Raw genomic sequence first — 25783 nt, forward strand, 5'->3', positions numbered from 1 at the left:
CTGTTCCATAATACAAGGGTTTAGTTTTAAAAGCACAGTGCAAATTCTTCCAACACCCTTTCTGGCATCAATATCATGTTAGCATTAGCATGCTTTCTACAGCAATATCCCAAAAGGCATCATGCTTCAATGATCATACAATAAATGGTGCCTGAAGAACTCCCCACCATCACCCCTGCTTCTGAACAGTGGCATAGACACAATTGCTGATTCATTCCAACCCTATGGATTCTTTGGTGAAAGCATCTTTTTAAGTTTTGGGACTTTGCTTAAGACAGTATCATCATGTTATTTGCTGACATGGAAAGGAACCCAAAAATACCTCTTCTATTTTCTTCTGCATGACCTTCCACTGGCATTCCCACTCCTTCCTTTCATTGTCAAAGCGCTCCAGAAGCTCCATCTTCTCTTTATTCCAGTTCCTCTCAGTTGTGCTCTCCAGTTGTGTCCGTAGGTCCATAGCTGCAGTGGCCGAACAGAGAAATGTCCGTGCACCTCTTTTCTCTTCTAAGATTTTCCTGGAATGTGTGGGAGTTACGGAACAGCAAGTCTTACTTGCCTCTGGCTCCAGCTTTTGGGTCAAGCGCAAAGGAGAAGAGCAAAGAAACAGGGAAATCAAACAATCTGCATTAAAGGTTGGTTGCAGAGTATAATTCTATACCTCTTGCTTTAAAATACATACAATACAACAACAGGGCAATCTGCTCAGTTGTCCTGCCTGAGCTGGCCTCCTGCTGAACAAGCAATACACAGGTGGATTTTTCGCTAGTGGAGACCAGAGAAAGCTCTGAAACAGGGCCTTCCAAGAGGAGGACTCAGCTGGCCTGGGATCCACTGGATTCCAAGCCAATCTCACTGTCATCATATGATGGAATTGGACTGCTGCAAGAATTGGGCTTGGTCATCCACTATGGCAGCTGGCAGGAAGGGTGGGTGTGAGTTTGGATTCTGCTCTTAATCTCTGGCAAAATGGAAATGGAGGGAATTCAAAATCTGTGGAGAAAGAGCAAATGCATGACAGCTCCTGTAATCTCAACATATGCAGGAACTGCCTTTTTATTTTTATTTCACTCCAGTGGTATTTTATATTCACAAGACTACTAAAAATGCAATGCTGAACATGTTGATTTTTTAAATATTTTTAATGGTTTTGCAAAACCGTACAAGGTTCTCGGAAGATGTTTCAAAGATGAAACAGGAGCTGCATAATCTATATTCACCAGGCATTTACATGATTTGCACAATTTAATTAAAAGCAGGCACAGGATCTTGGTAAATAATTTCTTAGCAGGTGCAAAAATGCTTATCGTAGAAGCATGGTGCAGAAAGATATGGAATGTTATGATGCGTAGTATTATTAAGACATGGTTCAGCACTAAAGCTCTGATTAACTATATGAATGACTCTGATTAACTTGATGGAAAACATACATTATGTTGGAAGAAAAATAATCCAGACAGAAATACATGTCTATAGATTAGCAATGCCATAAAATTAAGCATTTGGTCTATCAGAACACAAGCACAGTTGATTGACTTATTTAAGTATTACATTTTTGCATTTGCAATGTTGTATTTGGAAAAGTAGTTTCTTTGTCTTTATCTTTTAAACATATTTTTACAAAATACAAATAATTTTAAAACCTATGCAAAAAGAGATGTGTGTCATGATCACCAAAAGATCCGCTATTTGTCTAAATTAAGAAAGAGTGTTCATTAAAATAAAAAGTACACATTCAAACATGAGCAGCTTTCCAGGATTGTGATACTCAGTCTTGCAAGGTAATGCTGAGCAACCTCTGTTCTCCCTGGTGCCTGGCAGTGGAAATCAAAACCCTCCAACCTTGCTAGGCCAAGACACAGTCCATGTCCTACTATCTCACACTCTGTTGACAAGGCAGCCAAGAATCTAAAGATAGTAAGTTTGCTAATGAAGATGATTTGGAACTGATGAAGTCAATCTCTCCACCTGCTCTTCCCAATAAACAAATACACACACAGAGAGAGAGACACACATGGAGGGGCGATCTATAAAACAATGGTGGGTTGACTTCAGTCTTGTAGAATCTATGCTTTTGCTTCACAAGAATCCCCACAGTCAACCACGTATATTAACTGTGCAGAGCTCATCCGTCTTAAGTGTTTTTGAGTATTCATTACTGCTTAAGAATATAGGAGACAGCTTGCAGGATCAGACCAATATCCCAGCAACCAACAGTGACCAGGTGATTATTGGTCAGTGGTCTACTGCTTCCCTGTAGTCTACCTATCTCCATCCCACAATAAGGATGCTCTTCATGCTTAGAATCATACTATGATTTTATTTTCTGAATTCAAACCAACATTGTCAAGGCTGGAGAAAGGATGACCATAATAAAATTTTAGGCCTTTCTTATGGGGGCTAAAAAAAATGCTACTGTATATTTCTGATGTCCCAACCCCAAATACAAAAAACTATTATATAAACTGGATTCAATTAACAAGTCCACTAACAGAATCCCACACAATAATTTGTGCTAGCACAACAGCACTTCTCCCTGTCTCCTTCTCCTGTGCCCCCCCCAACTGGCTCTGGGAGGGGGGGGGAACCCCCAGAACAACGCACAGGGAAAATGTTTTGCCTGCCAAGCTAAAATGCTTGCGCTGACAGAACAATTGCCACAGCGCCACATTCATTTCCTCCCTACATTTCTTTGAACGACGGTTCACCAAAGCCCTGCTCATGCAACATGGTTTGTTTGTACAACAGATTTATAGGGTTGGGATGACATGCACTGACCCTGCATGGCCTATGCACATTCTGTAGTCCTTCTGAGCAGACTCTATATGTGTGCAAATCATAGATGAGATTGAGTTCTTTTCACAATGTGGTTTGGGGCTTAGGGAGCACCCCTTTTACCCCACCCCTTGTGTCCTTCACTGTACATGCCAAGAAGTCAAGGAAGTTGCTTAGGGAAATTCTCTCACCCCCTCAAGTCTATGGAAAGCAGTCTTGCTTGGCAGCCACAAACAATATCTAGAGCTACCCGAAGGAAACATCTATCAATTCCCAAGGAATGGGCGATGGCCTCCTTTGCCCTCCTGAGATTTCTGCATTGCAGGGGGTTGGACTAGATTACCCTTGTGTTCTCCTTATATTCCTAAGCAACACAACCTAAACACAGGCTTGCTACCTCAGTGACAAATAAGTATATTTTTGATTGGTGTTTTGCTGCCTGCATCTTAGTTTCATATTTTTATAAGTTGGAAACCACCCAGGGGTTACGTCAACATGATGAGTGATCTATAAATGAAACCAATAAATAAATAATATATTTCTTGGGGAAGGAAAGTAGCCATAGACAAGTATGTATTTGCAGCGTGAGAAGGGATGACAAATTCCTTATCATTCCTCTTCAAAATCATATGTATGCTACTGTCTCTCACCTGCGTGATGAAACATTTAAGCCCTTCTTTTTCTGGATCTCACCCAGACATTTCACAGGTCTCTGAAGCTCCAAAGGGCTCGCTCTTTTCTCCTCTCTTTGCTTCACTTTCCAAAGCTGACTCTGGATCCAGTAAATTATTTTGTGTTTATACCTGCCAGGAAAAAAATCAGGGCAGCTTTATTACAAATGAGGGTCACTGCTGGTAACTGAGCTGTTCAAATACAACACAATATTCTTAATAAAAAAATGAGGAGCGGCCAAGAGGGACTGATTGTTTAAGCAAAGGTCTTGGCTTCAACTAGGAAACAGTCAGCAGATAAAGCTTCCACGATTTCTTAGGCCAAAGTTCTAGCTGACTGCCAGGGGCTGAAATGACTGTTGCTCAAAAACAAATTCTTACATAAAGTTTCCACTGCCCTGAAAGCTCGTTTGCAGTCTAAATGTCATTTGAAATAGAGCTTGTGCAGCCATTTCAATATTTTTAAAAGTTTACAATAATGTAAAATCACTAGGCTTGATTTTCTAACAAAATGAAGCTGCACAGTATTTGGAGGGGTGCTACAGTTACCGCTGAGCAGACTTACTGAAACACACTTCAGATGAATTACAAGACTTTTATTACTTTGACTTCAACTGTATGAAGACTGGTCAATCTGCAGGTTCCCGTGCAAAGCAATAAAATAAGACAATGTAAAAAAGCAATGATCTTAAGAAGCATTAAGATATAGATGCATTACAGGACAAGCACAAATATAATGCATTTCACCTTAATGTGTATTGATTGCCCTCTTGCAATGCATGCTTTTGCAGTGAAGCTCAGTAGATTTAAAACAAAGGAGCACAAAGCATTTCTGCAATTATTACTTGGTTGCTTAAAGCAATCCTTGCAGTGTACAATCTGTTTCCCACCAAACTACATTTCTGAAACCACACTGGAGACCATCCAAATGCAATCAAGTTCTGGAAGAGCACCACGGGAGTCATTGCATTACATGTAACACAGAATGGGATGGTTGGAAAGAGCTGGAGGTCACATAACTCAAACATTTGCCCTATGACAGGTCCCGCTTTACCCCAAGCACTCTCAGCAGATTAGCACATGTCAGATGGACCCGTTGTTAGAGAATTGCCTTGGACTCAGAAAACCTGGACCCAAGTCCCTCTTCTAGTTGAGATTCATTCCATGGCAAGTCACTTTGTGACCTCCAGCTTCTCCTCTGTAAAATGGGAACAAAGGTTACCCTACTTGCAGAGTTACTGTGAAGGTAACAGCAATAAAAGCTGTGAAGCATTTTTTTGCAAATTAATCACATTATAGTACTAGAAGTTTTGAGCAAAGTAGTCATTGTCCTTGAAGGGCAACTTAGTGAAACACATCCAGATGGCCCAACCCAGCAACATCTTGGGTGATATCCAACTGTGCCCATCTGCTAGCAGAACAGACTTCCACTTGCACAACAAAACTCCTCCTTCCTCTCCCTCCCCCTGCAGCCTCATATGCACCCCCCTCCAAACTATTTCGGAGGGTTGGGGAACTGTAGGAGGGTGGAGAGTAAGGGGAGGCCTCCTCACACAATGCAGGATACTGCCCCATTTTTATATATATTCTCCCCTTTCATTCATGTTCTCTTCACTTGCTCCCATTGCTGCTTATGGATCTGCCACATTTTCTTGCTAATTGCTCCCATTGATACTGACACTCAAGCATGACATTTACATGTGGAAAACTGGGTCACTGTTTAATTTTGTACCAAATTCTCAAGCTGGTATTATGGTGGATAAATTCCTTAGGGGACTGTCCCTTATTTCCATCTCTTATTCTCCTCAGATGATCCTTTCTTCCCTGGGAGAGCAGAATTAAATTTCCCTTTCCTGTATTATTTGTACTCATATGGTCAGGGGAAAATAAAAATAAAGGCTTGGTTGAAGAATCATGGCAGATAATTTACATCAAAGCTCATTCTCCATGTAAATAGGAAGCCTTTTCCTTTTAAAAGAAATAGCTAACATGCAGTGTGTGACACAGCTTTTGTTTCCCTTGGGGAACAGCAGGGCGTCCATCCTTTTCGACATGTCCTAGACAAGGTCAGTAGCTCAATACAGCAGTAAACTATATGCCAGCAATCAATGACATCTGCACCACTGGTTGTTTCCTATGTCAAGCAAACAAGTTTTTCTTTTTTTAAAAAAGAAAGCAAAACCATATAGCATTATACTCTCCTTCTATCCCACTCTCTCTGCATACAAACACACATACAAGTCCAAATAGTTTGAAATAAATACCCTTCTGGGGCACGGACGGCAGCAGCTAAAAATAACAGATGGTGACATCAGCCAAGGAGGTGTTATGTTTTAACGGAGATGAACAAAAGTGGTTGCACAAGTCAGCTCTCCGGGAGAGCCCTCTTTTGATTTATCAGCAACACAGCCATTCAGCTGTGCCAGATAGTTAGGTACATGCTACAAAACAGTTACTTTTGATCACAACTGCAGCCAGCTACTGTGCACTTGAACACACGCATCCAAGACTCAGGCAGTGAAAATCAAGAGCCAAATGATTAAATAAAAAAACACTCCCTCTATCAAAAAGTGCACCCAGCCTTTCCTTAAATAATCCATTTCTTAGTAAGATGATTACTGACCTACATTCACATCAAGAGGAAAAACTAGACAGATGTCAAAATAAGCCGTTGGACACAATGCTATAGTCCCTTCTCATTTTATGTTTTTTTTAAATTCTCATAGTCTAAAAATGAGTACAAAACAACAATGAGGTTTAAAGTAGGAGAAAAACCTTACCTTTTATAGAGGAAAAAAACCTTTCAGAAGTATTTCAGTCCAAATGTGAAGTAGTAGTGAAAGCAGTGAAAGTCTTCCAGTTCTGAAAATACTGAAATCGTTCAAAGAAAGGAAAAATAATCAGCTTCTCAACCAGGAGAGCTCTTGGAACTCTATTAGATCAACTTTGCAACTTTTTGCAAACTGAAGAACAGTTCCGTTTAGCATCATCCCAACAGCTGGTTTCCATGTGACGTCAGCACACGGAGGATGGTTTTAGAATCTCTTCCAATCCCCAGCCCTGTAACTTTATATCTTCTCATATTATATGTAAACAACTTTGTGTCCAGGACATTTTTAGGTTTTATAGTGGAGCCCAGTTTTTAAAACTTGCCAGAGCAGCCTGTGTAAATATTAGAGCAGTGACAATAGCCAGTTTTAGATTTCTTTTATTAAAAGGCAGTCATCTTTTTTTCTTTCTTTCTTAAGCAGCATTCTTTCCCTGGAGAATTTTCAGATGCACAGATAGGATAGCAACGTTCCACCACATTTTTTTTAAAAAATCTACATATTTTCTCCTTCTTCAAAATAATAGCTGTGGCTCAATCTTTTATTCTTTTAAAAAAGCCTTCTTTCAATAGAGAAGAGCAGTTTGAAAAATATTATCAAACTCACAGTGCCCTGCCAAAAAAGACAAAACTTTAAACGAGAACGAGAATCAAACCTAACAATCTTCCTTAACGCCTGTGTGCTGTGAACTCTGTGTGGTTGCCTTTGAAGACTATTCAACAGCTGCAGCTGGTGTGGAATTCAGTGACCCCACCTCATGGTGGGTGGAGGGGTCACTTGGAGCAGAGAAGAACAATATTCCAAGTCTCCACTGGCTGCCTGTTGCCGAGCAGATCAGCACAATTTAAGGAGCTGGTTTAGATTCATAAGGCACGAAACAATGTGACCTCTGCATATTTCATGGCTGTTTTATAGAATTTGGTTTGAACATGCACTCCTGTCATACACAGTCAAGCACTGACCTATAGTGCTTAAAAACACATACTTCATAGGAATATACAGATTACAGGAAGATCTCATAAGTCTGCGGTATGTACTTGTATTAGAAGTCTCACTGGCTTCTGTGAAGCTGTTTATCTTCTCCTACTTGAATTCCATCGCAATTATTTACTCCAGACCTTCTCCTTCTCTGTTTTCCATTACAAATGCATTGGTCAAACAGCAGAGGGGCATTTTCAGTGCCTGCTCTGAAGATCAAACTCCCCTTCTCTCCACCACAATACAAGTCTGTATCATTCCAGAAAGTGTTGTGTAGCATCTTTGTTAAGTAAGAATTATACTGCCCAGGATGGGTATGAAGACTTGAAAGAAAAACTTGCTTGCCTTCAGACCATGGAACCCTTTCCGCATCAGCATCTACCATGGATTCCTGCTCATCTGCCGTAGAATCCCTGAGCATTGCAGCTCCTTCAACCACAGTATGAAAACCAATGTTTTAGTAGCATAACTGTAACCTGCATGTCACGATATATTATATATTTTTGTATTTAAAATTGTTATCTTCTCTGAGGTAGAATAGTCACTCTGGTGGTCAAAAGCCATTTGAAGGAAAAAAATGTAATGTATTTGTAGCAGATGTTTTTCAGCATTCAGGAACCCACAGGAAATGATTGGCTCAAAATACTTATATTGTTGACTCATTTTTAAATGGTTATTCTCTCTCCCTGCCCCCACAACCTATTAGGTTTCAAGACACATTGTCAACTATGCAGTCCTTGGCTTCCATCAGATTAAAAATGTGTGTTTCATTCCATATTGAGGGGCACAGAAGAGTGTGTCTGAAGGATGTTTTAAGCCTGAAAAGTACGTGCTTATGATTCAGCTCTGCTATGAACTCTACTTCCCCTTGCACCAAGCATAAGAGCACATTTGTACAATGTCATCCTAAGCTTTTGGTTCAGTGTCTTAGCAAAACCAACGTGACTGTTATCAGGACTTAGGCCTACAGATGGCCCTTTGTGAGAAATAATCAGCGACCTATGAGATAAAAGGCTGGCCTTCAGCTTTTGTGCCACCACTGAGTACCAGGCAAAGGGAAAAAGCGAAGGAAGAGCAGACAGACCTACAAGAGCTTCATGAACATCAATATGACATCACAGGCCAAAGCCTGGGCATAGAGGCCACTTTTCCAACACGGTTCAGCTTGTTGCTGTTCCTTTTCACAAATACTGCTTGCCCAGCCTATCTCACCTTGTCTCACACAGCATCTTTGTATTGTGTATTGTTGCCTAAATAGCACCCCCACTAACTTCACAGAAGTTATCTCAGGCAAGGATTTGGAGCCAAACTTTGGATGCTGGCTTTATTTACTCCCCTAGGTAGATCATGCTATGCTGAGCATGCAAAATCTATGACTAAAGGTGGTGTCATAGAAGTGCAAATGTGGACAAATGTCTTGCCCTTTCTTTTCCCTCCCTTCTGGTGGTAGCTGTTCATTGCACAGCACATTTCTCAATCACATTGCTTATGCTGACTGGAACTCCAATGGAATATGCTGAAAGGTTTGTGAGTATAATCTGCCTCAGTTCCAACCTGTCAAAATGGCTTTCTCCAGGCACTGCCAGGATTTAGACAGTCTGCAGAAGGTATTAAGTGGTATATTAGCAAATGGGCCAAATACACTTCCTCATAAATATTTTGGTACATTCGGTCTGATAAAACAAGAACAATGCAATTATGACAGGAAAGAGGTACATGGTGATTTCTCAGGTTCTAGCATAGTGATACGATTCCACATTAAGGCCTACTTCTCACAAACAGCAGGTGAAGAAGTAAATCTGTTACTGGACTGTTCCACTACATATTGCAGCCCTGAACATATATTGATACCAGGAAGAAATGTTCTAGTCTCATTCAAGAAATATGCATATAGAGTTACGAGGCTGAAGGCTATGAGAAAATGAAAAGAACATTCTAGCCCTGGTGCACTGTAAAACCCTTAAGTACCAAAGAAGAGGCCTTCTAGATTAGGCCAAAGGCCCATCTGTTCCAGCATCCTGTTGTCATAGTAACCAGCCAGATGCCTATGGGAAGCATGTGTGTAGGACCTGAGTGCAACAGCTGTCTCTCCATTAGTGACTCCCTGCAACTGGTATTCAGAGGCATACAGTGGTACCTCGGTTTATGAACAGTCCTGTTTATGAATATTCAGATTACGGACTATGCAAAACCAGAAGTAGTGTTCCAGTTTGCAACTTTACCTCGGTCTACAAACGGAAGCGGAACGGTGGATGGGCACCGGCAGCGGGAGGTCTCATTAAGGAAAGCACACCTTGGTTTAAAAATGGATTTGGTTTAAGAATGGACTTCAGGAACGGATTGAGTTTGTAAACCAAGGTACCACTGTACTGCTTCCAAGAATGGATGTAAATCATAGCCACAATGACTGGTAACCACTGGCAGCCTTATCTTCCTTGAATTTGTCTAACCTTATTTAAAGTTGGTGGTTTTTGTTGCACCTTGTGGGAGCCAATTCTGAAGTTTAACTGTGTTGTGTATGAAGGAATACCTCCCTTTGTCTGTCCTGAATCTTCCAACATTCAGCTTCATTGAGTTCTAAAATTATGAGACTGAGAAGTTTTTCTCCTGCATTTTGTTTCCCCTTGTCATTCCAGAAGCATAGTTAATTCAGTCTATTCCAAGCCTAGCAAAGGAACTGGAGTGTGATGTTCTTAAGGCCCTGCACATGTTGTAAACAACCCCTGAAGGTCATCAGCAGTTCATCTTTCTTTTCGTTATGACACATTCAGGCCCTCTTTCTGGCAAATATTTCTATATTCCAATGACTGGGTGTATTTCTGCTTCACAGTGGCACCTGCTTTCTTCCGCTCTGGTTCCAAAGTGTTGGTGACACATGTCACCAGATCCTTGTCTTATATCTGCGACCAGGAGCTCCAGGCACAAAATATTTTCAGTGGAAAGAAATCTCCATGTTCTTGAAAGAGAGCTTTTAAACCACCATTTAATTTGAGAGTGGCAGAGATGGCTTGCACAATTAGGGTGGGTGGAGGGAGAACTGTGTGACTCATTCCACATTCCTTAATTTTCAAGCTAGTAAATGTTACTCTGCCTAAGACCTGTGAAATTCTGCACTTGCATAAGCCCATTATCAGGGACATCCAGGAAGACTTGTAAGTTTGAAAGGGCTGTAGATCAGCCGTCACACAAATGCTTTGTGTGCAAAAGGTCCAAGGTCCAATTCTCTTTATCTGGGCTTTGCCAAACACAAAGTGAAGCTGATGTGAGCCCAAGAAATTGGGTAGTACGCGGCCCAGTGCAATTGCTCTGGTTGTCTTGCCCTAAAACCACCCAGGAAGGTCTGTAATGATCGAGTTGCAGTGTGATCTTGCCCTGTTGTAAAAATGCAGTTACAGTAAAGTCTGATGTTTCTTGGGTGTGAATGCACAACCCGCCCTTCAGTGCTTAATGGCATATTTATTAAAGAGGGGTGGGGAAATAGAATTACCATTTTATTGTAAGCACATTTTTGTCATTAACTTAAAAAAAAAATTATGGGTTTGTGTCATCGACTCTTAAACTGACTTTTCCTCCTCTCAAGGGTATAATAAAAAGAAAAACAACAACAATCCTCTCTGGTGCAGTGAATTTATGGGATACATTTTGTCTAGAAGGGATTCTTTTGAAAGAAGGAAAGAAACTGGTGCATTGCAAATTGCCAGAAACACAGAGTGTAGAGGGACATTGCCAAGTAATCTTACTGAAAAAATAAAAATAAGAGAGAGAGACAGGATGTTTAAGTTACAGGTAGGGAGCCGTGTTGGTCTGCCGTAGTCGAAACAAAATAAAAAAAAATCCTTCCAGTAGAACCTTAGAGATACTTCTTCAGTATCTGAAGAAGTGTGCAGGTACACGAAAGCTCATACCAATGACAAACTTAGTTGGTCTCTAAGGTGCTACTGGAAGGAATTTTTTAAGGATGCTTAAGAACTCTCTTACTCAGTGATCTCTCTGATGCCAAGGCAACTGGTTGTATCTTAAGAAAATGCAGAAATAGGGTCCACACAAAAAATGAAGAGTGAGTTGGACCAGATCATCATCACTAAAGCATATATTTAGCATTTCACAGAACTGGAGAGCTGGAAGGGACCACAGGGGTCCTCTAGTCCAACCCCTTGCAATGCAGGAATCTTTTGCCCAATGTGGGGCTTGAACCCGCAACCCTGAGATTAAGAATCCCTTGCTCTACCAACTGAGCTATTCCAAAAGGGCAATGAGATTAGCAAACATTCCAGTGTTTTTCCCAAATTGACTTGTTTTTAAGTGTGTGTTCACGTTAATAGAAACAGAACACCTGGGATGATTTCCTAATATAATTCATTACCTCCCTCGAACAAAAATATGCCATATTTGGGGATGAGGTGGAATTAGACGCTTGCAACCTCACTGTGGGGTAGATCTGTGCAACCGTGACCTGCCAAGCTGAACATAGCTCACTGATGTGCAAGCTGATTCAATAAGCTTCTTTTTGGTCCGGTCTGCTTAGAGCCTGGCCTCACTGTTGTGGGGGTGGGCAGGAAGAAAGCTGGCAAACTACAGCCTTCGCCTAGTGGGCTGTGTTCTTCTTGGAGGGTCACATATTGTGTATGCTTTCTGTGGAGACACGGAAACTGTAAAAACCAGTTTCTGTGTCTACTCTGAAAGGCATGCTTAATTTCTACACTGATCTGCTCTCTAGATGTACTTTAACGACATGCACAGCTTATTCAGTCTTGTTTTTCCCTTGACCTTAACCCAGCAAGCTACAGTAAAGAAAAATAATGGCTAGAGGCAGAGTTGAGATATGGCCAGGAGGCTTCAGGAATACAGAAGAATATCCAATAAGGGATGAGCTGACACAAGAAGTGAAATCCTTCATCGTTTTTCTATCTCACCATGGTTTTGGTCAATAAAGGCCAGATCTACATCATTATCCATGCTATTCTGACATTTGTCACTGACATTTTATACCACTCAGATATCATCAGACTCTAAACTAAACCAAATCTACATTCACTACAAGATGTTAAGTCATTCAGTGTTCCAGGGGATTGATCCCGGACTTAGGAGCTATACATTCAGTTCCCAAAGGATCCTGGTAGAAGCTCTGCATATATATCAACTGCCAGGAAATCAGGCAAACTCCATGTAAAATCAATTTTAAATTCACAGCTCTGTCCTGAAGAACACAAACTGCAGTGAGTACAATATAAGCATTGCATGGAGGGGAAACATGCAACATTTCTACTATTGTATAGTTTACTAAATGTACAGTGGTACCTCGGGTTACATACGCTTCAGGTTACAGCCTCTGCTAACTCAGAAAGTGCTTCAGGTTAAGAACTTTGCTTCAGGATAAGAACAGTGCAGTGGCAGTGGGAGGCCCCATTAGCTAAAGTGGTGCTTCAGGTTAAGAACAGTTTTGGGTTAAGAACGGACCTCCAGAATGAATTAAGTACTTAACCCGAGGTACCACTGTACTGTGAAATAGCTATTAGCTGTTTACAGCCTCATTCCCATTTCCCCCCTAAAAATAAAATAGATAAATAAAAAGAATGAAGATCTGTTTTTAACCTGCTTACCTAGCTTTTTTTTTTATGACCACGATCAATTCCGTTGTGGAGATGGTGTCCTCTGTGTGTCGTTGCTTCCTGTGTGACTGCATTTTGGCACCTAAGGGCTGGTTTGCCTTCTTTCAAACAAGTAGTCTTCAGTGTTTTTACAACAGTAGTGATGGCTACAGAAACTTATAGCTCTTGCACTTCTTGTCTTGGGAGGGATGGACAAAACAAAACAAACTGAAAATAATACTACAATGAATGGTAAAATGATGAAAAAAGGTCTACAGCACAAAGAACAGTGTGAAAAGGAAGACAAGCTTAAATATTGTTGTGTAAGAAAGGGATGAAAATAATACAAGGATGAGAATCAGTAAAATGATAGGCTGGAACATCTGGGAAGGTACAAAGACAAGATAATGCTATATTAATGAAACAATAAACAACAAATTTCCAGAGAGTGAAAAATCAGTATCTGGAACCTAGACCTGCAAAGACACTATGCTTGGGCTGACTAGTTTTAGCAGATCAGTTTTCAAAAGATCACTTTTATCTTGGAAACCAGTTCTCATCAACGGTATTCTGAAGTTGACTATATTGTCTTAGATCTGAGATTACATCAAAATTGTCTTATGAAAATGCTGTTTTATTTGCTTTTCCTTTTGCCAGTTTGTGAAAGTTTATTTCACTTTTCTTTTCCATCCACTTGCAACGGGCAGCACTACATTCATTGCATTCATGATTTACTAATAGAGGAAAGGTTAAAACCACATCCATTCATTAAACATGAAAGTCAGGACAAATTGAAACCTTGGCAAGCTGTTGTTTTTTGGGCGCATTGAGTCTAAATTTGCAACCTGCTACCGTGTATATTATGTAGTATATGACCAGAGGAGCATGCATATGCATCTGTACTCCCTGACACATAATTCTAATGGATTTTCCTACCATCTCTGAAGGGGAAAAAATACACATGCATTTGTCTCTCACCTCAAAAGTTTTATCTTAAGAAGGCATTGCCCCACCACATACAAGAGCATTACAGCTGATGACAGCCTGGGCCAGCCCTAATTTTAAAAACCTTCACACTTAATGTAGAAATAAACCCTGTAGCTTTGACAAAGCAGAGGCACATTGCAATACATGATTTAGATTATTAACCCTGCATTCCAATGAATTATAAGATGCAGGGGTAGGTTTCAGAAACTAGTGCATGGGCTTCTGCAAGAGACTCCAAGGCAATTCCAGCTATTTCACAAATGTGAGGCTTTTTAAAGGCCAAATTGCCACATGGGGAGGCAGTGATTTTCAGGCAATGGGGAGGAGGTCAAAGTGCATGGTGAAGAGAAAGTTAATCCTGCTCACTTGCAATCTCTTCCCTAAAAATGTTGCAACAGGAGCAATTAGGATTTTTTTAAAACCCTCATATTGGAGCCATTGGGGGCTTTTTTCCAAGCATAACTGATCTGTGATGAGAGAAAACATAGGGAGCAAGGGATTAACCTTCTCTCCCCAACTGTGACTCCCGCCCCTCTTAAAAAAAGTCCCTCTGGATGTTCCCTGCACCTGGATTACTGGATGTGGGAAGAGTCTCCACAATAGATTTGGCATGTCTTGTAAAGCTGAATATTTTGCTCTTGTAGCCCTAGTGCTGGCTCCAGGTTGGTTTGTTAATTTTTTGTGGGGGCACAGGAAACAGCAGCAGCACACTCACTATGAGACCACCTTCTCCTTTCTGCAATATGGTATTGCTGGCTCCCCCTTGCCAATACCACATGATTGCTTGCCAGGACGGAAGCCAGCAAGCAAGCAAGAGAGCAGGTAGTGGCAACCATTCTCTTGCCCCTTTGGGGCCTGAGGGAAAGGCCAGGCAAAAAAGCCAGAGGAGCAGGAGCAGGGTCTTGGCAATGGGTCCAATGTGATTGCCAGTGCTGATGCCAGCCCCGCACAGTCTTAAGAATCCAATACAGTGGAACCTCTGTTGTTGAACATAATCCATTCTGAAAGACTGTTCAACTTCCGAAATGTTTGACAACCGAGTGCAATGGGCAGTCAGAAGAGTCAATTGAGAAAATTGTCTCAGAAGCCAGTCGACTTCCGAGGCACAATCGACAGTGGACGCAATTACTTCTGGGTTTTCAGAAATGTTTGGCTTCTGAGACGCTCGAAAACCGAGGTTCCACTGTATTGTGATTGGGTTGCAAACATTAATCTGGCAAATTTACAATTAAGACAAATTAAAAGGAAGACTATTATATAAGAATTTTAAGAAAATGTGGCTCAAATATCCATGGCATCTTGGGCTGAATTTTTTTTTACCTGGATGGCTTAATAGGTAAAAATCTACCTGACTCACTGACAAAGGTTCATCTGTACTTCGGTCATCCGAAGACTTCGGAACTTCTAGTCTGTCAATAAAGGTCTGGAGCTCTTTTCTGAACGCCTTCATTTGGGCATTTATCCGGTAAAGAAGTTCATGCTCCCGTATCCTACTGCCATCATCTTCATCATCCATAAGTCCAAACAGGTCCCCATTCGCCACATAAACTCTTGCCTCTGTTATTATGGTGCTTGTGTCTGAAATCAGGCGGTCTATTGTCTTGCCCAGGCGTTCTGCCTCACAACGGATGTCCTTCATTTGCTGCCGGTCGGTGAAGCTTTTCTGCCACCCTGCCGGCGTTGGGTAGAAGCTTCTAGTGGGGGTCAGGCAACGTATGTTGCGGACCTCCTCCGAGTCACTTTCCCCACCGATGGGCCCCTCACGCTTGCGGTGTGGGGGCCGAGAGTCATCATCACTTTCTTTTTTCCCTGCATCACTTTCAGCATCGCTGTCTCTGGGGCTGCCCCGGATCCCCAGATGAGAGGCTAGATCATAGCGCTGCATGTTGGACATCAAGACTCTGTTCTCGTACTGGAGCTGCATGACTTTACCACTGAGGTCATTGATCTGCATGCGAGCAGCTTTGAGCTCTTCTTGCAGCGCATCCATCTTGACACTATCGTAGTGCCTTGAACTGTCGTGAGCCCCACTCTTGTATTTGTATTTGTTCAGCTCTGTCGTGATGCGCTTGTTTTGTTCTTCTACATCAGCCAAGTTCCTCCTCAGCAATTCAGTTTCGTCCTCAACTAGCTGAAGATGCTGACGTAATTCTGAGAGGGATTCATTCTGCTCCCCCATGAGGGGGTTGGCTGCCCCTGAAAAATCATCCCCCCTTAAGTCATCCAGCTCTGCTTTCAGCCCTCTATTTTCCACTTCCAGCTCCACTATTTTCCTTCCCAGAATATTGGCTTCTTCTTCTACCAATCTCAGACGGAGCTTGAGTTCTGATTCTCTTGTGGTAGGCGGGCCTCCTGCTTCCCCTTTGGGTAAGGGACTGTCTAGGTCACCATAAAACGACCGATACTTCTGCAGGTCATGTTCAAACCTGTCCTTTTCCTTGTCTATTTTAGCCAGCTTCTTCCTCATCAGGGCAGCTTCCTCTTTGACAAACTGCAACTGGCATTTCAGATCTTCACTGTCCTCCTTACAAAAGGAAAAGGTTATTCAACAGTTACTTCATGAGTGCAAGCCAAAACACCACTTGGCAATTCAACAAAAGAAAATACCGAAGTGTAGAATGCTGGCCCTCGAAGAACATAGTGGGAGTCTTCCCGCCCCACATTCATTTCAACAGAGGCAAGCCTCCATTTGACCCAGATTTCAATTACGAAAACATCTGTGCTGTGCCATAAGAGCAAAATCTGATGCTACATCTAAAGGAGATTCAGGAACCTTATTCATAGATAAAGCATAGCTAAAATCCCCCAAACCAATTAAAAATAAAAATATTTGTGTCCGATGCATTCACATACTTTTTTATGTGTAGGGGTTTATCTACAATACGTTGATCTGTTTAAGTGCCCCTGAGGAATAGCTGAGATTCTGACCAAGGGATTCTTACTCCTGGCATTATAAAATGAAGGGCAATGTTATCAAACAAGGAATAGTTTGTGACATTTATTGCCATATAATTAGTGAAATAAGTAGTGATCTATGTTTATCACTGTTATAGCCATTCAACAGTAGTCCAGGCTTTGCACTTTAGGTGTATAGATACCAAGAATTAATTATAATTAATATTTGGGCCGTGTTCTAGCAAACAAGTGCCACAAAAACAGCAGCAGATTTCCTATGCTTGACTAAGGAAACACTTGCACTCATGGATCTTTGCATTCCATACCCAGTATGGTGTACCGGTTGGAGTAAAAGACTGGGAGACCAGGGTTCAAATTCTCAACCAGCCATGAAGCCCATTGGGTGACCTTGTGCCAGCTACTGGCTCTCAGCCTAACCTACCTCACTAAGTTATTGTGAGGATACAGTGGGGAGGGGGGGAAAGTATATATGCCAGCTTGAGCTCCTGGGAGAAAAGGTGGGGTAGAAAAGCCATAAGCTAGACCATAGAATAGGCAGGTACATTTGAGCTCACCTCGGTGGGTGTCTGCTGTGACTTTTTCTCTGATTTCTGCAGGTCCTTGCTTCCCCTTCTTTTCATGGACTGCTATAAAAGTAAGATCAGGGCAGGACATAAAGGCCAGATGTAGTCAACAGGTGTATGAAAAGTGTACACAATGCAAATCCATTAAAGCATCATTTGAAACAGACAAAACTTCCAGCTATCTTTTTCATAATATTTGTGGCTCCACAATCCGGGGACATTTACCTTGGAACAATATCAGAATAATGCCATACAAAACAATACCATTCTGTAATTATTATTCTTAATAAATTAAATAGTCAAAGTAGTATCAGAAACAAATGGTGTATTTTTTAAAAAAACTACCCCCTCCCCTAATAAATCGACTTAGAAATCTTGTAGTTTAAAAGAGAGCTACATGCTTTCAAATCTTTTTTCACCACACCAGAGGTAGATGAGGCAACCTTAGGGTGCTGCTATACCCTGCAGTTCTGCATCGCTGAGTTGACAAATGCTGTTTACACTTTCCCAACGTGCCCTACATCTTTATGAATACTGAGGACCAGAGCTTTGTAAAAAACATTTTATGACCAGTTAATAGCCTCTTTTGCCTGCCTAATGCATAGGTTACCAAATATGAAAACCTTTTTTATCCTTCCTTTGAATATGAAGCATACCTTAGGAGTTATTTTTTTATGCAATATACTAATCTTTCAGTAGAACACCTAGCAGTTTACCACTTTCCTCTATCTTCTTTTTTAATAATCAAATGCATGTAGTTTAAGTTGCTTTTAGTATCATGTTGCTACTGGAAAACACAACAAAATAAGGCTATCTGCAACTCAATTTAGCCATAGTACTTGCATTTACATGAACTTAGGGGTATCATCCATTTTACATTATCACATTGTGGCAATTCTGGAGCAAAGGAAATATTCATCCTTGCTGGGAACATCCAGTCACACTGCAAGTTCTGGGAACAGGGCCAGCACTCTGGATGATATCTCAGTCAGGAACTCATCTGGAAGTCTAACAAACGACCAACGGTGCCCAATCCTAGTATTGAGTGGGGTTCCTTGCAGAATGTGAGGAGGGAAAAGTCCTTCTCTTCAGGTTTACACTTTGTCTGCAATCCTAACCCCCGCCCCACTCACGGGGCTTTGCAGAGTGGCCATGGTGGAAGGTCAGGGGGTACAAGAAGATTGGGCTCAACCCCTGAGGTCTGGACCCAATCACAGGCTGAGATGGCAATTAGTATCATGGCAGCAAGACTGGCTCAGGATCCTGTGGATCCCAGGCCAGCTCAACCATGCCCCCTCCCCCAACTTCAGAATATGCCATTTGGGAACTTCTTGCTGGGCTCTGCTGGCAGAAATTCCACCTATCTGTTGGAAGGACAGAAAGGAGAGATCAGTTCAGTCAGCAGTGCTGACACCTCCATGCAATCCACACACACATCCAGCCTGGCGAAAGACCCAGTGAAACATAAGAGCTCAACTTAGTGAATACTCTAGGCATGACTAAATCTGGATCTAACCCAATGCACATTTTGATAGAGCAAAAAGCAGACGGCTATTCTTCTTTCTCTTCTTACCCACCCCCCTGCCACACTTGTTCCTATTCACTGCAATAATCCTTTGTTATTATTATCAGGTTGACATCTGCTGGGCAATGTGTGTTTTTCTTTTTTCCTCTTGAGCTGTATGTTTCCAGGCGAAGTTAATCACTATGATATGACCAGGGCAGGGAGAATGGTTAACCCATGTTAAAAGGCATAGGATTAATCTGCATGAGGTATTCTTGAAAATCCTCCCCAACACACCCTGCACCTTCCAAATGGAAATGTTCTCAAGACATGATCTTTAGCACTATGAAACTATCAAGAGGTCCAAGTTTCCAGCTGGTAGGAATTCTCATCTCTTAACATTTTCAGTGCAAAAAGAGGCCCTGGTGCACTGACACTGTTATAATTATTACACTGAATCATATTATCGAGGATGCAAACTGCTGATATCTATTCAAATTAAAGGTGTAGTCCAACCTCTAGCATGGTATTTTTCTGGTAACTGAGCTTCCAGGACAGACAATATCAATCAGGCTTTAAATGAACCTAAGTCTCTCTTTATTCTAGGGGCCACCAGGTGGCGCGTTGGAAGATGGCCGACAATAACATCTCTCTGACCCATACAAGGTAATTCAGGGGCTGCTATGGGAAGTAGGCAGCCTTCCCTTCCCCCCAGGAGGTGGGGGGACCCTGTCTTGCCAGCGGTGTTCATAATGCACCCCCTGATCCGAGAGATGGGGGTGCCGAACACTTGGCACGAGCCCTCGGTGAAGTCAGCTCTTCCTGACGCCGATTCCAATTAGCGCGTGCTGGTTGCTTCAGCTCGGAATTATAATTGGAAACATATGATTGGAAATGAAGCTGAAGCACATATATCAAGTAAAGCTCGACGATAAGGCTGCTGAGTAATGGATCTCTGTGACCGGGAGCAATGGATGGATAAGTAAATCTTTTGATGTGTCACCACTAAGAGAATGTATGTTTGGAACGAAGGGGGGGGCTGGAGGAAAAACCCTTTTTTTCCTTTTATATGATGTGATAAAATAACCCTCTACCCCAGAAAGAAACAAGATCGCCGCGTTTTTTAAGAATCATAAGCAGGATTTTAAGAACTGTGTGGGGATGGATTACAACAGGAGAGAAGATTTGAACGGTGAGAAAGTGGAAAATTTTTATGACACAGTTAAAAAATGGCGTCTCGCCAAGACAGGCTTGCCGGAGAAAGAAGGATGGGGGAGGAGAATCAGGAATGTTGGAAAGAGAAGAAGTGTCGGAATTGAAAGTTTGACCTGACAGAGCCCTCTGACCTATTTGATTTATTTGGCTAGCCTGGAAAAATAAAGGACAGACCGAAGATTAACCTTGTTTATGGAAGCGTTAAACAGAGGCTGTCCTGGACTGATATAGCTTTTGAAGAGTACAAAACCCACACAGAGATGCCAGCTTTCAGTCTGCTTGTGAGAATCATCAGAGATCGCAAAGAAAGGAATATATGACTACAACAAGATGAGAAAGAAAGTAATAAAGGACTATCCGGATTGAACTGGATAGAACTGATTGATTAATGCAGTAAAATAAGTGATGTCTGGACTTATCCGGAATTTTGGACTCGTGCGGAGCTTGATATATGGGTACCCTCAAAAAATTTAAAATTTGGCTGTATAATTCGGAACCAATGTGATTTGAATAATGTGATTGGCCTGTTAATAAAAATTATTTTTTTAAAAAGAAGTCTCTCTTTATTCTAGGCAAGCAGAATGGCAGCATGTGCTCAGCGAATACCTCCTAAGCTTGATGGCCAGCCATTTGAAACCTAAAGCAGGGAAGTCATTAGAGAGAAGTTTCAACTAAAATTATATCTCAGGCTTCTCTATATGACAACTATCGTGGATTTAGCATTTCATTATAATTCAAGACAAGAAGAAAAAGACCCTCAAATCTAAATGGGTGGTTCAAATGTTAGTAAATAGTTCCATCTAGGGTTGGTACAGGGAACCACTGGCCCTCCAGATGTTGCTGAACTACAGCTCCCATCATCCAGTGGCCATGCTTGCTAAGGCTGTATGGAAGAAGTAATATCTGATCTCACACAACTGCAGATGCAGCCAACATTTCCTAGAGAGTTGCTTCATATGAGGGGATCAGTGAAACGTCTGCAGCTTGTGCATATTAACAGTGGGTAAGCACAGCTGTACTTGTAGAAACACTTGGTCAGCCATTACTTCCACCATAGCCCCTGGATCTTTATCGGCACCATTTGAATCAGCCGTAAATGTTTCCCAAAGGATAGAGGTTTGATGCTCCTGCCAGGTGTAACTATAGTAGACTTCTCATATATTAGAAAAGACCAACAAAAAAATAGAACAAATTTCCACCTTTATAATTTCCAAGCATGGCATATTCCCTCATACTCACTCACAAATTAGTGAGAGTCTACTAAAGTTTACCTTTGGTACATAACACCGGTCTTGAAAGGGGACTTCCGGTTAGCGCCAGCGCGTAATGGCGGATCTCCCCCGGAGCTCCGGGAGAGATCTGCTTCGTGGGTTCGGGTCCTGCCAGCTACGGCGGAGCGGGGACCCTCAAAAATCACAGGCGCGTAGCCTGTGAACCGGAGACTCGGCGGGCACCTTTGCGCCCCCCCGACGCTGTGAAATAGCCTTTTTAAAGGCTGCGGATCAGCGGAGGGTGTGTGGAGCGGTGCCGAGAGTCGTTTCCACCCAGCCTGCGAAGTGAAGCCGCGTCGCCATTAGCGGAGAGCGCTGATTTCTTCCGGTGAATTCGGACTAAAAAGAACAACTATCCGTGAGTAGGATTGAGTTCTAAAATACAATTGGACACTAAAATTAAAGAAATTGGGCACCGAGACGGACAAGCATCAAAAAGGAAGTCTGCTTTCCGTTCTGTAGCAAGATCAAAGCGAAAGACATTTAAGCTGTAACTATCTGATGTTTAGAAGACATCTGAAGGCAGCCCTGTTTAGGGAAGTTTTTTAATGACTGGTGTGTTAATGTATTTTTAATCTCCTGTTGGAAGCTGCCCAGAGTGGCTGGGGAGACCCAACCAGATGGGTGGGGTATAAGTAATAAATTATTATTAAATTATTATTATTATTATTATTATTATTACCTCCTCAGGTATTAATAAACTCAGAGAAAATTTCAGTTTGATTTTTGAAGTCAATGGACTTCATAGATGGTAAATTTATAGCACAACAGGTGTGCAGCAGGTCCCTGTTTCTTGGTTAGGATCCATGTGTGTCCTGCTAAGGCTGCACTTTTGCTTTAGGGATATCTCAACATTTCTAAGCTTTAAACTGCAATATGTTGCTTCTGGGGAAAAGATGCCATTAATTTCCCAGCTACAGGTGCTGCAGCTGTACAAATTGTAGCTGCATAAATAATAATTATCAGTAAGAAATTTGACCTTCCAAATGTTCTTACTAGGTTGTGACACAAAAACTACTGCTCAGCCTGCAAAGGAGGGGCTTGTAGTTCATGAATGTGGTATAAAATCCAGCATTGCTATTAGCCTCAAAATTCCCATAGGCCATGAAGGCTTCTATATCAAAGTGTGCTGGCTCTACACAGAGCCCTGCTTTGGCAAAGAGTAAGGGTGATTTTTCTTGTGTTAGCCTTTTTATTATAAATATATATATTACTAATACAGGATTATAAAAAAAGGGGGGGGGGAGTAAGGAGGGATAAACATGACAAAGTCCCTAGAAGTAAAATTCATTTCCCTTCTCTGTTTAAGTCCCAACATTTTAATCTAAAAGCAGGCAGAGCACTGAAATGCCAGAGAATGATGATGACCTTTTCTTCCCATCTCAGTCTCTATAGCAGCCTTCCTCTCTCTCCCCTCTTGGGCATGTAGCCCTGGTTACTATCGCAGTTCAGGAATTCAAGCTTGCACAGCAAGACCAAGTCTGAGCTGATGTTTCTCTGACACAGGCTCACAGATAACACTGTCAAACAGATTGTCTTTCAAAACACATCCATGAGAAAACAGCACAGTTCACATTGTTCACTAAACTCACTTCGCTGGTTACACAATAGTTTTCCTCTGGAGACTTTGATTCTGTGTTAAATGGCTTAATACAAGGTACCATCTGGGATCTCTCACAACCTCCCTAGACTCAAGCCAACCCCCTAGAAAAACCAGGTGTAAGTTTCACAAGCAGGCATGTAACAGACTGAGGATAACAAGCCTTGAGGATAACAAGCCCTGGCAGTGAAACCAACGAGATATTATATCTTTATTTACTTTAATCTTCTTTGCAAGCCCCTTCTTTGCAAGCTTTTTATTTATTCCCTGTCGTGCACTTGTTGAAGCCTCATAAAAATTGCCTTGCTACTTGGAGGGCCAACAGTAGGGGGGGTATTTTTTCTTACACTGACCCATACATAGGTGCAACACAGTATTGTCCTTCCTATGTCCTTCATCTCAACACAACCCCAGAGTATCTCTGCCATGAAGATACTGCAGGCTCAAAAGTTCCTGCTTGTTGAGATAAATTTTTTTCAGTTTCATCTGATTATCTGAGATTCTTTAAATGAAGATGCTGGGGACTGAACAGGCTAATAATACATTATATGCAAATATCTGAAACAGAAAAAAAGGAAAACAGGGGGGAAAGCAGCTTGGTAGAGCACAGTTTGTTGTGGAGAAGAAGGAAGAGAAAGTATATGAACCCCTTCGTGCCCCACTTTTGCTCTCATGTTTAGAGGTGTTTAGGTGAATATGTACCTATATTTCTCCAAACAATCCAGCTGGGCTTTGAAGTCAGTTGGTGAGGACCTTTTGAAGGTACCACAATTGACAGAGAAAGAAAAATAGTCAATGACTCTGCAAACGGGGCCTTCTCTGCATTAGCAGATGTGGAATTCTAGCCCCATCAACTTTGGTCGCCTCCTGATCTGTTCCGTTCCAGTGGCAACTGAAAACTCCCCCATCTCCTGCAATCCTTTGGATATTAATATGTCCGGATCGAAGGCCTGTAATACATTTTTAAAAACCAGAATCTATAAAAAGTATTCATTTTATCTGTTTATATTCATTTGTTGCAACCTGCTCCAAGATCATACATGATGTGGGGTAGGCTATAAATCTTATATATAATAAAACAGAATACAGTATGTGAATAGAACATGGGAAAGAGTATGGTAGGAGCGGTAATTTGACGTAACACAGCAGCCAGCAGGGAAATAGTTAAGCACCCCACCATCACTTTTCAGTTCAAAATGCCCCCTCCCAATGCTTCTTTTCTTAAAAACACATAAACAGCCTGTTATGTGCATTTCCATAAAACATGTAGTTAGGCCCTTCCATGTGCAAGGAATGCAATATATTGCTGAGCTATGTACGAAAGTATTTCTTCTCTTCTAAGACCCTGAAATATGTTGGCAAGTCTTGCAGGGATCTGTGACGCCAGGATTCTTTTGCACACTGACTTCCCATATACCCTGGAAATGATTTAAAAAACAAAAAAAACAAAAACCTACAATGTCATTAGCAGCTATACAAGCAGAAATAATCAGAAAACTATTCATGATTTTGAGCAGTTCTTAGCAACTAAATATAATTTTGGATACTACATTTTAAACAGGGTAAAATATACATCTCTGGATCCCGGTTGAATAATTAATCATTATGGGTTGTATCCATCTAAGTTTTACTCAGGGTAGACCTAATGGGCCTAAGTTTGTGGTGTTCATTAATTTGAATGAGCCTACTTGAGTAGGACTAAGGGACACAGGTGGCGCTGTGAGTTAAACCACAGAGCCTGGGGCTTGCCGATCAGAAGGTCAGCGGTTCAAATCCCCACGACGGGGTGAGCTCCCATTGCTCAGTCCCTGCTCCTGCCAACCTAGCAGTTCGGAAGCACGTCAAAGTGCAAGTAGATAAATAGGTAGGAAGGTAAACGGCATTTCCGTACGCTGCTCTGGTTTGCCAGAAGCGGCTTAGTCATGCTGCCCACATGACCCGGAAGCTGTATGCTGGCTCCCTCGGCCAATAAAGCGAGATGGGCGCCACAACCCCAGAGTCATCCACTACTGGACCTAATGGTCAGGGGTCCCTTTACCTTTACTTGAGTAGGACTAGCATTGGATACAACTCACTGTTGGCCAGCCTTGCACTTATTCCACTCCTGATCACAAGAGAAAAGAATAATGTCAACCAACTACTTGGGTGTTATGCCACTCAGATGTTCCCTCTAACCCCTCCCCCCCAATATGCTTGAGAATGAAGTCCCATGAAGTTACCTACGAGTACTAGAAAGCTGTATAACAAATGCATAACACCCCAAGAGATGAAGTCATAGTCTTCCTCTTATTATGGAACCTCATAGGGTCTGTCATTCTTAATGAGGGTGTTAACAAGGGTGATTCCTTCAGCAACAAGGGGGCAGCTTATCTGCAACCACATCCCTTGTTCCCCAAAACGGGATTACAATATTAAGCATTCTCCAAAAGTCCAAGCTGAGATCCATTGTACACACTTTCTAATCCACCCAGGATGCCCATGGCTGGATTCTCACTGAAACATGACAGGAATATATGAAGAAGCTGCTTTATTCAGAGTCAGACCACTGGCTCATCTAGCTCAGTATTGTCTTTACTGAGAAGGGGGGTTTTCATAGCTCTGTATGGAGATGTCAGAGGTAGAAACTTGAAACATCTGTGTACAAGGCATGTCAACTGCAGGTCTTACTTATTGCCATCAACTTCATCATTATACCCAAGCATATTATGGAAAAGACTTTTTCCGTATTCTGTCACAGAAAAACAAAAACTGAGAATTCAGTTACTCCCCCCCGCCCCCTCAGGGTATTGCTAGTCTCAAGGTAAAACTTTGATTTTAATTTTCTGTGTGTGTTGTAGTCCGAGCATTGGTTACCTCTTATCACTCATAGGCTACCTGTTGACATTGC

The 25783-nt window shown here is 41.8% G+C and overlaps 1 protein-coding gene across 6 annotated transcripts in view; it reads right to left on the reverse strand.

Moving 5' to 3' along the window:
* Nucleotides 1-503: 503 nt before the first annotated feature.
* Nucleotides 504-25783, reverse strand: part of MTCL3 (MTCL family member 3) — a 33962-nt gene continuing 8682 nt past the window's right edge. For 2 of the 6 annotated variants that reach the window (XM_083606311.1, XM_083606310.1), the window contains exons 5-10: nucleotides 17298-17369; nucleotides 15176-16351; nucleotides 12853-13223; nucleotides 6227-6317; nucleotides 3426-3578; nucleotides 504-571 (exon numbers count right to left, since the gene is read on the reverse strand). In XM_083606311.1, coding sequence (XP_083462437.1) covers nucleotides 13113-13223; nucleotides 15176-16351; nucleotides 17298-17369 — 1359 coding nt within the window. In that variant the 3' untranslated portion in view covers nucleotides 504-571; nucleotides 3426-3578; nucleotides 6227-6317; nucleotides 12853-13112. The remainder of the gene's footprint in view (nucleotides 572-3425; nucleotides 3579-6226; nucleotides 6318-12852; nucleotides 13224-15175; nucleotides 16352-17297; nucleotides 17370-25783) is intronic. The other 4 variants (XM_083606312.1, XM_083606314.1, XM_083606315.1 and 1 more) reach the window with 4 other exon arrangements.

This window comes from Podarcis filfolensis, assembly GCF_964270895.1.
Source record: "Podarcis filfolensis genome assembly, chromosome: 3".
Classification (NCBI taxonomy): Eukaryota; Metazoa; Chordata; class Lepidosauria; order Squamata; family Lacertidae; genus Podarcis; species Podarcis filfolensis.